The 17,681-nt window shown below is 41.1% G+C and overlaps 1 protein-coding gene across 2 annotated transcripts in view; it reads right to left on the reverse strand.

Annotated features, from left to right (window-relative positions):
* The window catches only part of large1 (LARGE xylosyl- and glucuronyltransferase 1), an 82,946-nt gene that overhangs the window by 17,266 nt on the left and 47,999 nt on the right, over window positions 1-17,681 (reverse strand). For both annotated transcript variants that reach the window (XM_034075307.2, XM_034075306.2), the window contains exons 7-8: window positions 1,872-1,976; window positions 155-267 (exon numbers count right to left, since the gene is read on the reverse strand). In XM_034075307.2, the coding sequence (XP_033931198.1) occupies window positions 155-267; window positions 1,872-1,976 (218 nt within the window). The remainder of the gene's footprint in view (window positions 1-154; window positions 268-1,871; window positions 1,977-17,681) is intronic.

Genomic DNA, 17,681 nt, shown 5'->3' on the forward strand with positions numbered 1-17,681 from the left:
TCCCAATGTTGTATATATATATATAACTATATAATATATATCCCCTTTGAATGTTTGGTCAAACTCCCACAACCAGTACAGATGTTTTTGTGATTTGTCCATGTGAAACGGTTCATTTTGAGTTATGTCTAAGGTATGTGTCTGTGTGTGTTACCTGGTCTGCCAGGGAGGTGGACAGCATGCTCATTAGTTCCCTCTCTGCAGTCAGCCTCCACATCTGCTCCCATCTCAGCTTCCTCAGACGATCCAGCAGAAGCAAAATCACCCCTAAAAAGCATGCAGAAAGCAATATCTTAAAGAACAGAGAGATCCGTATCTAGCAGCCTGCTAAAGGTGATGACGTCCAATCACAAGGCTCTAAATCTCATCCCTGTGTTTTCTGAGATAAAGCCGCAGATTTAAAACTTAAAGACTGACCGTCATGGAATGGGAAAACAGGTTCATATCCTCCTGGACACACACAAAGAATTCTAACTTTTTCTTGACTAAAAATCAAAAGCATCTTCTTCTCAGTTCCCTGGCTGATACAATAAATCTTCTGGGCTGGTACAAATAAAATCAAGCAGCCAATTTTAGACGGAGGAAATGTGGTGGAGGTTTTTTGTGGAGCAGAAAATCTTTCGCACCTCGCTGAGCTCCATCTGTTGCCTGACCACAGCTGAATTGGAGTTTTTTTTGGTCAAATTGCTCTTCTGTGTTGATGTAAAAAATGTCTTTCTTTTTCTGAGAACTGCTGTTAAGTCACAATAACAGGAATTTAACAGTAAGGGCATAGCAGTGAACAAAATGAAGGTGTTCAGGAGGAAATCTACAGAGTGTCTGCAGCAGGTCGTGCGGTTTGTTGTGGCCAATAGAACTATAATCCTCCAGCTCCAAACAACAGAGAGTTATAAGTCTTCTGAAAGAGAATTCCTGCTGGGTTTGAGGGGGGAAATATATATAAGCAGGGTGAAAATAATAACATGGTGTAAAGGAATTCAATCAATTCTACTGTCGGCTTTTTAGAAAATGTTTTTCCACACAACTTTTGAAGAAACAAAACTGCTCACTGCTGCTCTACTTTACTGTGAGGCTCTGAAATGAATGGAAAAAAAGGAACACAGAAACAAAAACAAAAAAAACATTTTAAATGCACATTTTTACCCTAACCTTTTATGTTTGTATAAATATTTTTTATTTATTTGTTTGATGTTTTATTGGAAATGTGTATCCAACTCATATTCTTTAAATATGTGTATTTCATTTAATCTTTCAATAGTACATTCTTAATTTAAATGTATCTTTGATTTGATTTCATTTTAAAATTGAACAACAAAACCCAACATAAAGTTTTCTGATTATTACAGATGGATATATTGGATACATAAAGAGGAATGAAATCCTTACAGTAAATGTTAATGTGTTTAAATGCAATACATTTACTAAATATACTGTCACAATAGGAGCAGGAAATGTACATACAATGTCCATTGATGTACACTACCATTTAAAACGTTTGTAATATCCTGCCACAAAAGCTGTAGGTTGTAGAAGGTCCACTCTATAAAAACATGTTGTATGAAAGGTTTGTTTGGAACATTGAAAAGTAAACACTTTTAGTTGATAATGGTTGATCCACACTGCCAATAGGAAGTCAGGAAGACACAAAGCTTAGCATCAAAATGTGTGCAAAAATAATGTCTTTAGAAAAGTGATTGCCAATGGTTTGAGATCTTCCTGGCAATACTTAATTTTCTGGATATTTTTTCATACTTCAAGCATACTCAAAAATCAAGAGCTTAGCATTAATTGCGCTTATAAGTAAGGACAGGGAAACCGTTTCATACAGCCCGACCATGCTACCATGAGAACACAACGTCCTCTGGACTCACCAGTGTTGAAGCCCCGGCCCAGAGCTGGCCACGGCCGGTGGTTCTTCCAGAGGTTCCCCAGGTACCAGTCACTCTGGTTCTCCACCAGACCCAGAACCTGCTGACCTGAAAACAGCAGACACAACTTGACTTATTTTTCACATTCTCTACATAAACTTTAGTACCTCTTTTATTTAAGTAACTTACATTTAATAGAGAGTTTTTTCATTATCTACTCTCTTGTGTTTATGATTGGAAGTTATGCATCGTGTCCTGGGGGGGTTTGTCTGATTTGAGTTGAGTTCAATTTTGCATATCTTTAATATGTGGCAAACATACCTGGAGTCATTTTTATTAGAAAACATTTTTATTTACTTCTTTTGGCAAACACATTATTGTCATCTTGGCCGGTCTGCTTTGGGGATTTGAATTAACTTTTTCTTAAAAAGTTTACATCCTTTCGAACACAGCATATATTAGGGCTGCTCGATTATGGCAAAAATCATAATCTCGATTATTTGGGTCAATAATTGATATCACGATTATTAAAAACGATTATTCATTTACTTTGAAAACATCCATTTATTGAAAAAAAACAGTTGATTACCCTGAACTCTAAGTATAATTCAACTGAAAAACCAATACAAAATAAAATAATCGTTTTATTTCGATTATGTTTTTTTCATAATCGTTGCAAGCTAAAATCGTAATTGCGATTAAAATACGATTAATTGAGCAGCCCTAGCATACCATTTGTTTTCCTCCACTTTTGGCTTAAAACTAAATGTGACCAACTTCATAGTCTATTGCTATTCAGAGTTTCTTTTTGCAATGCCTTAGAGGGAAAATAGAAGAGAACATAAATGCAACTTAGGCCATAATAAGTCTAAAAAAGCCAGTTGCAGAAAGTAAAAGAATATATTTAAGAATAACAAGCTCACGAAAAAAACCGTTCTTGTTGCCATTGATTCTATCCTGAGATAAAGGGACAATTGAGTCATGATCTCCAGCTAACCAGCTGAGTTTAGCCTCTCTAAAGTTTGGAGTGTGTGCAGACAGAAATAGAGGTTGAGAGGATCAGTGGCAGAAACTTCAACATCAACACAGAGCCAGCGAAAAAACACATAATCCTCTAAAAAAAGTGTTTTAGTCTGAGTCGACTACAAACCAAGAACGCACTGCCACTTGAGAAATGGCAGACTGCTGCAAGGAGTTTTTGCAATAAGTACAACACATGTACAGTTTTGGAGCTGCTAGACAAAGTGTATAAAGAGGACAAGAAAGGGAGGCAAAATAAAATAAAGAGAAGAGGGAAAGAGATAAGACGTGGGCTTTAGGGCGAGAGATTAAGGAAGGCAAGCTGGGCAGAGATAAAGGTCAAGGAGATAGGCATTAAGCAGGAGATAGAAGCCTGCAGAGCGAGCATGGGTGTAGCAGTGGCGGCTTTAATGAAGGCTGTAAGGAAGATTAATGAGAGCATATTGGGGCAGGCAGCAGAGAACAGGCAGTCCCTTTAGATAAGCTGCAAAACAACGATCTGCCATCAAGGTGATGACTGAGCGGGACAATTAGAGCTCAAAGACAAAACACTGCTGCCTTTACTGGGACGCACTTCACGGGGGATTCTACTTTGGTTTGGGTTCATGAGAGAAAGTCTGTTGGCTTGATTCAGCTGAGGTCGGAAGAAAAGTTCAAAAGCACATTTGTTCTGTTAATAATCTACTCCATACTTGTTTAAAGGTTAAAGTTAGATTAATTATAGGTAATAACAATTCAATCAATTGTCGAATCTGAAACCAGAGCACAGTCTGCTCCGATTGGTTAGCTGGTCGTGATTGACCTGCCCCTTAGCCTATCACGAACAATGTGTTGGAGCACGAGCCAATAGAAGCGTGGGTACATAGTGATGTCGCTATGTTACGGAAGTAAACAAAGGAGTTCAATCGAGGGGGGGTGGGGGGGGGAAGAAACTGTTAGCCTTTGCAGACCATTTACCTGCACAAAGAACCTTTATAACACACTACAGGAAAGGGGGAACCCCAAAGAGCCTAATTGGGCCCTTTTAAACTTGAGGTAACCATTACATTGTTTTCCTTTCCTTTCATTATAAATGTCACTCTTATGTTTATTATGTTACAGTGTGGCAACAACTAATAGGGAAACGTGTTCATGCAGTTGTAAGAAATGCTGTGATGTCCTTTTTGACCTCAAAAGGGTTAACCCATTAGGCTTTCCAGGCATACTTTTGTTCCTTGGACCAAACATCCACAATGAGAGAAACTGAGGAGCGACTGACCATGAACCTTCAACCATCACTTTTCTCAAAACAGTTTAATTCTCGGTTTCTGAGTCAGAGAGCCATGACAGAGCAATATTGATTTAGCTTCTTTTCTCTCGCCCAACTCTGTTTCAACAAAAAGAAAGTTGATCATCAAGACAAGGAGATTCTTCCCACCTTTCTCTATATTCAAACCAAGCTGTCATCCACACTGCATCAGCATTTAGAACCAACACAACAGATGTATTCACATTACACTGTTCATTTGCTATTGATTTTGTAACATGGCCAATACCTGCTATTAGTCTGTTCAGAATGTATTACAGAGTTCGACATACTAGTATATGCATGTCCCACCAAGCAAAGTCCTCACACAAGCAAACCTCAGGCCTTCCAAAATCTATTTCCCAGCATGCAGGTGGGCGAGGAGGCAGTGAGCGTTGGGAGGTACAAGGAGATCAGTGGGAGTTCTTCCCGCTGAGTCAGCAGTTCAGACCAATGCCATGGTCGTAGGCCCAACTCTCTCCTCCTCATTGTATTCTCCTACTGCACCACACATGGAGTGAAATGATCTCTTAGATTTAGTTCATGTGGTTACTGACATGGTCTGTAATGTGGCCGGGAGATAGATGGAATTGTAAAGATATATATTTTTTCTTTCAAATTAATAATTTCAGAAGTACTGTAATTAAAAACTAAGAGCATAGTAATTTAAATATGAGCTATATTGTAAAGAAATATCATTGCAATAAACATCATTATGCCTATGTTATGTTATTTTCAGACAATGTGATATATTATATGGACACAAAAGATAAGACTTTTGGAAACGACTAACGTTAAAATGACCATATCTCCTCAAAATTAATCTGCTTTTTACACAGCCCTGGCTCTGAAAATGGAAAACAAACACTATTCCAAAAAATAAGCAATAAGGGAGTCATTGCTTGTGCACTGGCCATAGATGTAACAAAAACAGCGAGAGCGAAAGAAACAGTATATCTGGAGGGGATCATTTGTTTGATAGAAATCTGTGCTTTGTTGAAGATGGGATAAACCAGGAATGCTGCTCTGCGCCATTACTCTTATGATACCCGGATGACCCAGTCACTTTTCTGCAGACATTAGTAGAGCACTATTATCCAGTGGATGTTTATTTGGTAGCTTGTTCAAACCACTCAGACCTGTGGCTTTGTAGAAAATAAATAGAAATTGGCTTTCTGGGTAGTGTGCCTCCTGTTGCTGTAGGACTGTTGCTAACCCCTAACCCTAACCATATCAAACATACATGTCTCCCTCTAGGGTACACATATCCATCAAAACAGAGTACAGTAACAAACAGATATTTATGATGTAACAGAAAAATCTAAACCTAAGTCTCGGCAGAATCAGAGTTCAACTCATGTTATTTTTGTTTACCTTATATCCTTTTCCCAGAAATAATTTGGCCTCGTCATCGTAGGAAAAGCAAACCCTTTTCCTAGCAAACCCTCCCAGTGTCACAATGATCCGGCATGAACATCCCCCATGAACTGAAGCCTCTAAATGACAAACAGCCATAATTTAACTCTTTCATACAGTACAGGGACATATCCCAATGCAACCACACAAAACAAGAACGCTCAGGAAAACCTCAACAGGAGGCGGCTCACTGAGCGATTGCATGATGAAACAAGTCTCTGTCCCGGTGTCCTTGAACGCCAAGTCATCAGCTAAAAAGCCTTTCTTGTCACATGAGGCTTGAACTGCGGAAAAATAGAGAAATTATGTCTCGTGCACTTTAAGCGGCAATACACTTAAGTGCTCCTAATTCAAGGTCAGGTAGATGGTAGGTTATACTGCCAAAGCATCATCTGCCATTAGTTCTGTTGATTGCAGAAGGTGGGGCAATAAAGGCAAGGCGTAATGTTAACCTGCCCTGCTCCGGATAGAGTGTAGTGGGGGGCAATGTGATGGGGACCACCTATGGGTGGCAATTTGCATATTAACTGCAGGATAGGCTTAAATTGGTTTATGTTTTTTGAATGTTATGAGAACATCCAGAAACATCAACAGTATGCCATTCCTTCTCTGGACTGATTTGGATGATTTAGGGATCCACTTAAACCAGAGGCTGTATGACTAACATTTCATATCCAAAATAAATCCAAGGTTTCATGGGGAAGCAGTTGTCATAATTCAACACTTCCCCATGACACACATCTTCATTTAGTTCCCTTTTCCTATCTTTACTGCTCATGTGTTTTCAACATTCACCACAGTGACCAGGAGCCTAAGAAAAGGCCACCAAGTAACTGCCAAAATGGGTATACGTTAACATAATATGTTATTTCTGTTTGTATTGAGGTAGGTCTTTGGAAAAGCCAGGTTAAGACATGTCAGTGCTGCAGATCTTCACAGCGGTTGCTTAACAGTGCCTTAGTCTTTCTCATGTCGCTAGTCTTTAGTGGCTCTGACTACCATTTCCCCTTAACTGCACAGTGGTTGCTTCATGGTTAATGTACCTTGTCTGTCCGACTAAAGAAAAGCGAGCCATTGGGATTGTAATAGGGATTGTAACCCATTTGCAGCTTTGAAGGGTGCTTACAACTCTCCGTTACAATGGACCCTCACAACATTACTGGCAGGTATTTTGTCTCTTGGACAAGCTCTAGAGCGTAAATCAGTACTTTATTATTTTTATTTTACATTAGAAGCAATATTTTTTTCGGAAAAAACCCCAAATAAAGCTAAAAAAAAGATGTATCTTAAAAGGTGGGGTAGGTAAGTTTGAGAAACCGGCTCGAGATACACTTATATTCCATGGAATGCTCTTAACACCCCGATAGCAATGAATATCTTAAGTGCTTGACGGCTAAAGTAACTGGATGGCCTACCTGCCTGTCAGCCTTCCATCTGTGCACAAACTTATCTCGTGCCCTCATTGGTCATGTGCGCGTTCGTGTGTGTTGGAGAAGGGGCTCTGTAAGGAAGTGGCAGATTTTCTCCGGTTGTGTATTTTCAAATTCTAGCGCACTCGAGCTGGTTTCTCCAAAATTACCTACCCCACCTTTAAGGTTGATTCCAACATTGAATTGGTCACATCAATTGGCTTTTCTCTTCACAATCTCCAAAAACTGGATGGTTTCCATTTCAAGTTTCAAGTTTCTATGTTGCTGGAATTCTGAAGAAAACACTTTTTAGATAAATGTGCAAGGGTAGTATATATGACTCTTCCTGGAACAAGAATGCTTTGTGTAGTCCGTTAATACTGGAAAGAGGCACTGACAGCGTATTTAGTAGATGTTGAAGTACAGTACCAAGGGATCCCTCTCAAATGAGTGTTGCCCCCGGGGAGATGAGCGATGGAGCCCCTGTCTGCAGGAGAGTCTGGCCCCAGGCTGCACACTTCTAGATGGGCTACAGTCCCAGTGTCAAAGTGTGGCTCTCGCTCCAGCTCACCAGCTTTCTGGAAAGGCTTCATCATCCCGGCGAGGGGCAATTATTGCTCACGTCAATCCAAAATGATATCAAGCCAAGTCCATGTTCACTGCTCGGATTCTGTTTCCCTGCCTATAACTCCACACTGTTGGCCTCCATTACTGTTGTCTCTCACTTCACAGATATTGGGGGTAAATGGTAGAAAACAAAGTATGACAGCGGGTTAAATGGGTTTCTTTCTTTCAAAGTGCTTTAAAAGGGTGATATTTATACAGTTTGATCACATTAGAAGATCTGAGGAACAGAAACAGATGACAGCTTTCATTTCTGAGACATGTGGTTGCGAGCAGCACAACATGCTGATGCAGCTACTTGTCAAGATATGATTTTCCTTTTCCTGTATATCTTTTTACATAGCCGTTTAAACTTTGATTTGTTTGTCACTGATCTCTCGAAGCACTAGGACGTCAGCTTCCTGTGACGCAATATGAAAGCAACCAGAGGTGGAATGAAGGCCTATTTGGCCCCTTCTGCTTTACATGGGCTCATCTGGCTCCGTTTCATTTAGCCCTAATTCACCTACTCAGCAGCACTGGAGTTGTGAGACGGTAATTAAGTCCTTGAAATAACATCCTGGCTCATATCAAATGCAACTCAAGACTCAAAAACCTTCCAGCAAGATGACCTGGGGAAGTTTAAAAAGGCTTATGCAAATGTCCTCTAACGCAGGGGAGGAAACAGGTGATTACATTCATTTTAAATGACTTGAAAACAGAAATCACAGTGCTTTTTTCTTTTCTACTCAGTACAGAGAAATGAAAGAAATTTAAAAAAAGGTAATGTTCTTCTCAATTCTTCAAGACAAAACTTTAGCAAGCTTAAAGGAACTTAATTAGGCATTCACATTCCTTATGGGGGCATCACTTTTGTACCTGGAAGGCAAACATTTATGCCTTTTTACCTTAAAAAAGTATGCTACTATTAATGGAGTCCTATTTCTTTCCTCACTGAACATAAACGTTTACTTTTTTCTCTCTTATTTTATGAGCATGAGACCATATTTCGAGTCGTTTGAATATTCTGTTGTTCTGCTTTCTCTAGTCCCCTTATCAGAATCGCCCACCGCTGCATTTTCTGAGTCTGTCACAGAGTGGCCACAGCATAATATGTTCCTTAATGCTCCACTTCCATTGGCCTAAAAATCCACTGAGCACATCATCTGTTAAGTGCTTCATGTTTATATGTTGCTCTGGGTGATGCTGTGGCATTGAGTGGAGGCGGAAAATAGGTCACCCTCAGCAAATAAGTGAAGACAGCAGGTGTAACACTGCTGCCATGAGTTATACAACATTGATGAACAGAAGGCGGAGGATTAAAGGAAGGGGAAATAAGTCGTGTTTAATGTATAGGTGTGTGTAGAACACTGGCAACCTCTTTATTGAGGTAAATCAACACAGTGTTCCCATGGAAGAAAATGAACCCCATTTAACATGTGTGCATGCAAGCATCGTAAGAGCTCACTTTAAGGCCCGGACACACCGGGCCGAATTCGGCCGTCGATAGATGTCTGTGAGCGTCCTGTCGCCCTACTCAGATTGGTGTGTACTGCACCGTTGTGTCTTTTCGGCCGTGACTTTTCGGTCGTGACTTTCAACATTTTGAATCGGGAGGCTGTCGGCAAAAGGCTGTCTGCAAAATAAATCAATCTGATTGGCTGTTCAGCTTAGCGAATCAGTGGATGAGAAGCGAAACGGAAGTGAAGAAGGCACACACAGACGGCTATTATTTCTAATTTTTTTCCAGTACCGCACTAAACATGTTTTCGATAAGTCGTTATGTGAAACAGTCTGTGGTGGACGAGAGTGAACATGGAACGCACGCTATTTGTTGTTTGTGTATATCACGCAGTCTGTTCTTCTTCTCTCGGTGTATCACGCAGTCCGTCTTCCGGTTGTTGCCTTTTTTGAATGACGAATACACACTACCGCCGCCTGCTGGTAAGGAGAGTTATTGCCATTCACGCATGTGCAGTGCGTACGTGCAACTTGGCTGAAGTCTTTGCGGTGTGTTCCAGTGCGATTTTTTTAGCCAAGACGCAGGAGACGTGAGGCGACACAACAATCGGGTCTGTCGGGACGTGTTCTTTGGTGTCAGTTTGGTGTGTCAGGGCCTTTACGTGTGCATGTTGGCAACGATGTGTTAGAGTACAAAGAGAGATGCAGAGCCTGAGCATGTTTAAAACATCTTATTCATGAGTCTTGTTTAGGTCAAAAATGTGCTTTCTCCAGATATAAAGGCTACTTGGAAATCTTAGCATTTTGCCTAACAGATATTGGCAAGCAAATGCATCTGCCCTCATACTGTATAAGGGTTTTTATTGATTTAAAGACCGGTCATGCTCATTTTCAGGTTGATCTTTGTATTTTGTGTCTCTTTAATGTTCAAAAAGGTCTTTATTTTTCTCATATTGCCTGTGCTGCAGCACCTTTTCACCCTCTGTCTGAAACCAGAGCCCAGTCTGCTCTGACCGGTTAGCTCTGTTGTGATTGGTCAACTGAGATGTGTAGGAAATGTCCCGCCCCGTACAATGTGTTGGCCAATAGAAGAGTGAATACAAGCTTTGGGATTTTAGCCTTTGCAGACCATTTGTATGCACACAAACCTATATAACACACTAAAAGAGAGGGAAAACCGCAAAAGCATAATAGGGCCCTTCAATATTTGTTCATTTCAAAGGTCCAAGTCATATGCAGCTGATTGTGAGAGTGATTCCCCTTCTCAAGCAACTTTCAATCCCAACCAACAGTCTTTACCAGTGGATGACGTTTGCTCGTTTGTCATTAATAGAGTCAGTGGTCTCAGTTTACCTCAGTTTGCCCCTCATCTATAACCACAGCTGAGGTGCCCTTGTGCAAAGCCCTCAGGACTTCAGTATGCTTCAAACTAAAAGTACTTGATGGATCAGAGGCAGGCTCATTTTTTAAATAAGTTGGGGGCTGACAAAACCTACCTATGATTTATTGTGAGACTAAATAAAACCACTTTGCCACTTGCCGCTTACTTTGTGCCGAAAACTTGGTAAAGGGCACGCTCTAAATGCACTTGAACCATGCACTTTACATCATGTGCTATAAGGTAGATCCGTTAAATAGGACGCTTGATGTTTCTGAACTTTCCAAGTAGAGTACCATACTAAATGCATTGCAACACTGTTAAATATTCTCTCCACCTCTCATTAAAACACCTGACCTCCACATGCCTGCCTTTTTCTACTTGGTACACACCCTCGCAGGCCCAGTGGGAAAGGTCACGGATTGTACTCCCTGGAGGACATGGCATATGGGAATGAGGCGAAAATGAAACATGGGGTCTTGAGTTGAGCTTTAATTTCCCTGGGGCTGCGCACGCTACCTCAGGATATCTTCTGATTACAAGTGGAGAGTTAACCCTAATAAATTCCAGGCAGGCACCAGTGATTTCTGACAATGGACGGAAATGGTGGACGTCGACATCTATGAATGGCCCTGCAGCCCATCAGCAAAAACGTACAATAAGCTATGAGGGAGGAGACGTAGAATCTAAGATCTCCTCCCACTACGAACCTATTGCGGTGAGCATGTTGTAACTTCCGGTTGTTGTTGTCATCTCCGGGTATCCCGTGTGCCTGTTCTGTTGCTGATAGCTTATTAACTTAACTTAATCGATCGTTTTAAAACTCTTGATCACGGCAACTGCCTGACGTTGTAATCACACGTTACTACAGCTTAAGCACTCACAACTCTCCTTCTCTTAGCGACTGTAACTCCACAGTTGCCTACACTCTTTTCGGGTTTGCTAACGGTAGCTACTTTAGCTTGATAGCTAGCCATGGCTCTTTCCCCACCCTCTGGTGCTATTTCCTGCTCTTCCTGTCTCATGTTTGGTTACCTCCCGGCCTCCTTTACTGGTAAGGATACATGTGTTAAATGTAGTATAGTTGTTAGGTTGGAGGCGGGATTCATAGCCATAGAAGCCCGGCTCCGCATCTTAGAAAGTAACTCAGCTAAAGTAAAGCCCATGTTAGCATGTGCGGACCGGCAAAAGGTAGCTCCTCTTAGCTGTCCCCCGGCAACTCCCGAGCAGCAGGGAGACTGGGTGACTGTTCAGAAGGGGCATAACGCGAAACCCGCAGGTCCCCACCAACCCGTTCACGTATCTAATAGATATTCCCCACTCAGCGAGACACCCGCTGAGAAGCCAACTCTGGTTATTGGTAGCTCTATTATGAGACACGTGAATTTAGAGACCGAAGCCTCCACAGTCACATGCATTCCGGGGGCCAGAGCGGGCGACGTTGAGGCGCATCTTAAACTGCTGGCTAAAAATAAACATAAATACGGTAGGATTGTTATTCACGTCGGTGGTAATGATGTTCGTTTACGCCAATCAGAATGCACCAAACTTAATGTGGAGTCGGTGTGTAGTTATGCTAAAACAATGTCGGACACCGTAATCTTCTCTGGTCCCCTCCCCAATCTGATCAATGATGACATGTATAGCCGCATGTCATAATTTCAGCGCTGGTTGTCTTGGTGGTGCCCAGCAAACAATGTGGGCTTCGTAAATAATTGGACAGCCTTCTGGGGAAAACCTGATCTGATTAAGAGAGACGGCATTCATCCTACTTTGAAAGGTGCAGATCTCATTTCGGCAAACATTTCAGGGCTTTGTGGACTTAATCCATGACAAACTGGAGTTGAGACCAGGAGGCAGAGTCGCAGTCTTACACGCTTCTCTGCGCTCTCTCCTAGGCAGTTATCCATAGGAATCCCGAACCCAATAAAATACCCAATATTAGCGGTGTGTGTGTCTGCCCAAGGACAATTTAAGGTAAAACCTAATAGAGGTGTCATACATAATAACCTAATAAAAGTAAATGTAACAACTACTACAGTGCAACAAAACAGGAAGATTAAATGTGGTCTCTTAAACATAAGATCTCTAGCATCTAAAGCAATATTGGTAAATGATTTAATATCAGATTATAATATTGATATATGCTGTCTCACTGAAACTTGGTTGAGACATGAAGAATATGTCAGCATAAATGAGGCCACTCCACCCAGCCATGTCAACACTCATATTGCTCGAGGCACGGGCCGAGGAGGTGGAGTTGCAGCAATCTTTGACTCAAGTTTACTTATCAATACTAAACCAAAATTAAATTATACCTCCTTTGAAAGCCTCGTTTTTAGTCTTACGCATCCGACCTGGAAAACTTTGCAGCCAATCTTATTTGTTACAGTGTATCGTGCACCAGGTCCTTATTCAGAATTCTTATCAGAATTCTCTGAGTTTTTATCAACTTTGGTTCTTAAAACAGACAAAGTAATTATCGTAGGTGACTTTAATATTCATGTTGATGATGATAAAAATAGCCTTACTGTTGCATTTAACTCTATATTAGATTCTGTTGGTTTCTGTCAGAGTGTAAATAAACCAACCCACTGCTATAATCACACTCTCGACCTTGTTCTGATTTATGGTATTGAAATTGAGCAACTATTAGTCGAACCGCATAATCCTGCTTTATCCGACCATTTCTTAGTAACTTTTGAAGTATTATTACGAGACTACAAAGCATTAGTCAAAAGCTCTTGCAGCAGAAACCTATCTGTTAGTGCTATAGCCACCAATACTTAACTCGATAGCATGTCTGCATGTAGGGGAGGAAACTTATACAAAATGTACACCACCCCAAATTGATCATGTTGTTGATAGTGCTATAGATGCGCTGCGAATAAAATTAGACTCTGTTGCTCCTTTGAAAAAGAAGAAAATAAAACAACATAGATTAGCTCCATGGCATAATGCCGAAACCCGCAAAATAAAGCAAAAGTCTAGACAACTTGAAAGGATATGGCGTTCCACTAAACTTGAAGAATCTCGTTTAATTTGGCATATTACTCTCAATGAATATAAGAAAGCACTGCGTAAAGCGAGAGCAGCCTACTACTCTTCATTAATAGATGAGAATAAGAATAATGCAAGATTTCTTTTCAGCACTGCAGCCAGGCTGACAGAGAGCCACAGCTCCATTGAGCCTTCTATTCCCATAGCACTCAGTAGTAATGATTTTATATGCTTTTTTAACGATAAAATTGTTACTCTTAGAAACAAAATTAATGACCTCTTGCCTTTGACCAGTATAGTGTTATCAACAGCTCCCGGAAACGTAAGTTCTAATATTACACTAGATAGTAAACTAGAATGCTTTTCAGCCATAAACCTTGAACAATTACATTAAATGATTCTCTCTTCTAAACCATCAACGTGCATGTTAGACCCAATTCCAACTAAGCTGTTGAAGGAAGTTTTTCCATTAATTAGCACTTCTTTATTAAATATTATGAATATATCTTTATTATCAGGCTATGTTCCACAATCATTCAAAGTAGCAGTGATAAAACCGCTTCTTAAAAAGCACAACCTCGATCCAGAGGTTTTAGCCAACTATAGACCTATTTCTAATCTTCCGTTCCTCTCAAAGATTCTTGAGAAAGCGGTCGCAAAACAGTTGTGTGATTACTTAAAAAACAATGATTTATTTGAAGATTTTCAGTCTGGCTTTAGAACACATCATAGCACAGAGACAGCTCTGGTTAAAGTCACAAATGACATTCTAATAGCCTCTGACAAGGGACTTGTCTCTATTCTTGTTTTGCTCGATCTCAGTGCTGCATTTGATACTATCGACCATGATATCCTATTGCAAAGACTAGAGCACTTAGTTGGCATACAGGGAACTGCTTTAGGCTGGTTTAGGTCCTATCTATCTGAACGCTCTCAGTTTGTACGTGTCAATGATGAATCTTCCACGCAAACCAAAGTTAGCCATGGAGTGCCACAGGGCTCAGTGCTCGGACCTATTTTGTTCACATTATATATGCTTCCATTAGGCAATATTATAAGGAATCATTCTGTAAACTTTCATTGTTATGCGGATGATACTCAACTATATTTATCAATCAAGCCTGATGAAATTAATCATCTAAATAAAATTCAAGACTGCCTTAAGGACTTAAAAACGTGGATGACCTTAAACTTTTTGATGTTAAACACGACCAAAACTGAAGTTATTGTACTTGGCCCGAAGAATCTACGAAACAAATTATCTAAAGATATACTAACTATGGATGGCATTAATTTGGCCTCCAGTGAGACTGTAAGGAATCTTGGTGTTATATTTGATCAGGATTTATCCTTTAACGCCCACATAAAATCAATTTCAAGGACCGCCTACTCCCACCTATGTAACATTGCAAAAATCAGGCATATCTTGCCTCAAAACGATGCAGTGAAACTAGTCCATGCATTTGTTACTTCTAGGCTGGATTATTGTAACTCTTTATTATCAGGGAGTACCAAGAAGTCAGTCAAGTCGCATCAGCTGATTCAAAATGCTGCGGCTCGTGTACTAACCAGAGTTAGGAAAAGGGACCACATTACTCCTGTTCTGGCTGCCTTACACTGGCTCCCTATAGAACACAGGATAGAATTTAAAATTCTTCTTCTCGCCTACAAAGCCCTTAATGGGCAGGCGCCATCTTACCTTAAATAACTCATTATACCCTATTGTCCTACTAGGGCATTGCGTTCCAAGAATGCAGGGTTGTTGGTTGTTCCTAGAATCTCTAAAAGTACAATGGGAGCCAGAGCCTTTTCTTATCAAGCTCCACATTTGTGGAATCAGCTTCCAGTTTGTGTTCGGGCGGCAGACACCCTATCCGTTTTTAAGAGTGCGCTTAAAGAGCCTGTGACACCATCCCAACAACTGTTGTGCAATGAAATATTGGGCTACTAGTAATCTCGAACCGTCAGTTTAAAAAAGAAAAAGCGATACTGTTTCGTTAAATATCAATAATTTCGAACATCGCGGGGAAATTCCTTCACTCATTTTGAAGTTTTGGGGGAAGCCGGAAGTGACGTCAATGCGGGAACGCTTCGAGAGCCAAACACGGACAAAGTGTGTTGTGTCATGCGTAGAAATGGTGAATTACTGAGTTTAGGCACGTTAATAACGTTTTAATGAAGTTGACTACAGTATATTCATATTTGTCAGTGCTTTCATGTCAATTCGGCGACATAAACATAAATGATCGTGGTGAAGATGATGATTACATTAGGATTACAAATCGGGAGTGAGAGCTGCTGAATTTCCTCCCGTCGGATGTGATATAAAAACAAATCGATTATTTTTGTGGTTATAAACTCAAGTGGATGAAACTACATTTATTAGTGCTTTCATGTCAATTCGGCGAACATATGATACATTAAATGATGAGTGAGGATGATGATTAAAAATCGTTTGTTTGAGCCGGTCTGCATTTACTGATGAGAAAACAAACCGATGCTTTTTGTAGTTGTAGTAGTACACCAACGTGGATTAAACGTGTGGTTTTTTACCACAATGTTGGGGGAATTAATGGATAAAATGCACGGATTATTATTATTATTCCCACTCCGATCGGGACACTAGGTCCACCGTTTCCCCGCAGCGAGGCTCCCCCCGTTGACAGTTTACGTGGGCTGGGTGCAGTGGCGGACTGGCCATCGGGACGAATCCCGATGGGCCGGTACCGAAGTGGGCCGGTCGGATAAGTAACTAGCACATCCCCCATAGGCGGCGCGTGAGGCTCAGGTTTGAGAAGGCTAAATAACTTCTTTTACCTGACGCTGCCCACCTCCGGCGTCTAGAGAAAAGAGATCACTCAGTGTGCGGAGTTTAAATCTCTCAAGTCATATTACAGGATAAAGAAAATACAGTTTAAACTGCCGTATGCAGAGAAGACGCCGACGTGTCGCACTTATCATTCATATTACATCATCAATCAGATCATCGATCATATAATATCATAATATATCATATATTTCCTTATCTGAGTCAGCTTCTCCAGCCTCACCTGGCCGTGCAACACTCACAGTGTCACAGACTGGATGCAGAAGTATTATTTAACACATTATGTTGACGAAACACTCGAGACAAATGTAATTAAAGTCAGATCCACTCGTGTCTTAGACGTGAACGCGCTCTCAGCTGGAGAGAGAAACCCTGGCTTGATTTACCGAGTTGATAACCAGCGTCGTAGGACTGCTTAGCGAGATCTCGTTTGTTAGTTTGTTGTTAGTTTGTTTGTTACTCAAACATATCCAGGGTCTGTTGAACTGGCTTCGTAGTACAGGGCACAGGTGGCGAGCAGCGCTAATGTCAAAGACACAGACATTATACATTATATTTGTATTTTACATCCCCCGCTCCCCCCGTTGACAATTTACTAGCGGTACCGAAGTGGGCCGGTCGAGAGTCCCGGGATGATTTTTAGTCCCATTCCACCACTGGCTACATGACCATATGATCGCCCATATTGACGCACCTCATTCCTAAACTTCTAACAGATACAACATAAACCGATCCTTCAGCCTCATATGAGCTCTCAGACACGTTCAACATTAACCTGTCATCTCTGTCTGAGCTTGCTGCTGTGTGCGCCGTCGTGCGTTTACATCTGACTGTATATATATAAAGGTTTACATGCAGATGCTGGGATCCTGGACGGTGCAGCTGGAGCGCTGTGCCCGCAATGACGTCACCCATCATTTGGCGGGACTTGAAGAATCCGCGAGAAGATCCAGAAAATGGTCAACATTGAAGGCAGATTAATGGTTATCAAAGTACAAATATCCAAAATCAGTTCAGTAACGGTTTTCAAGGGGACAATATGTACTCAAATTGATGGGTTTGGATGATGGGGGAAAACCGTGTCACAGGCTCTTTAAGACCTTCCTTTTTGATAAAGCTTATAGTTAGGGCTGATTAGATTCAGCCCCTAGTTTTGCTGATATAGGCTTAGTTTGTCGGGGGACATCTTACTTCTTCCTTCTCTCTGTCTATACCCGTGTACTCTCATGTTCCGATTAACCCAGCTTCCCCACATTTATTTCTTTTTGGTGTCTATATACGCCGGGATCCGGAGTCATGGATGATCCTGCGGTCCTGTGTCCTGGATCGCGAGTGCTGGATCTTGAGTTGTGGCTGTGGTCCTGGATCATCGGTCCTGGATGGATATCCTCGTGGATTCATCTTCCTATTATAC

Source organism: Pseudochaenichthys georgianus, chromosome 23 (assembly GCF_902827115.2).
Source record: "Pseudochaenichthys georgianus chromosome 23, fPseGeo1.2, whole genome shotgun sequence".
Taxonomy (NCBI): Eukaryota; Metazoa; Chordata; class Actinopteri; order Perciformes; family Channichthyidae; genus Pseudochaenichthys; species Pseudochaenichthys georgianus.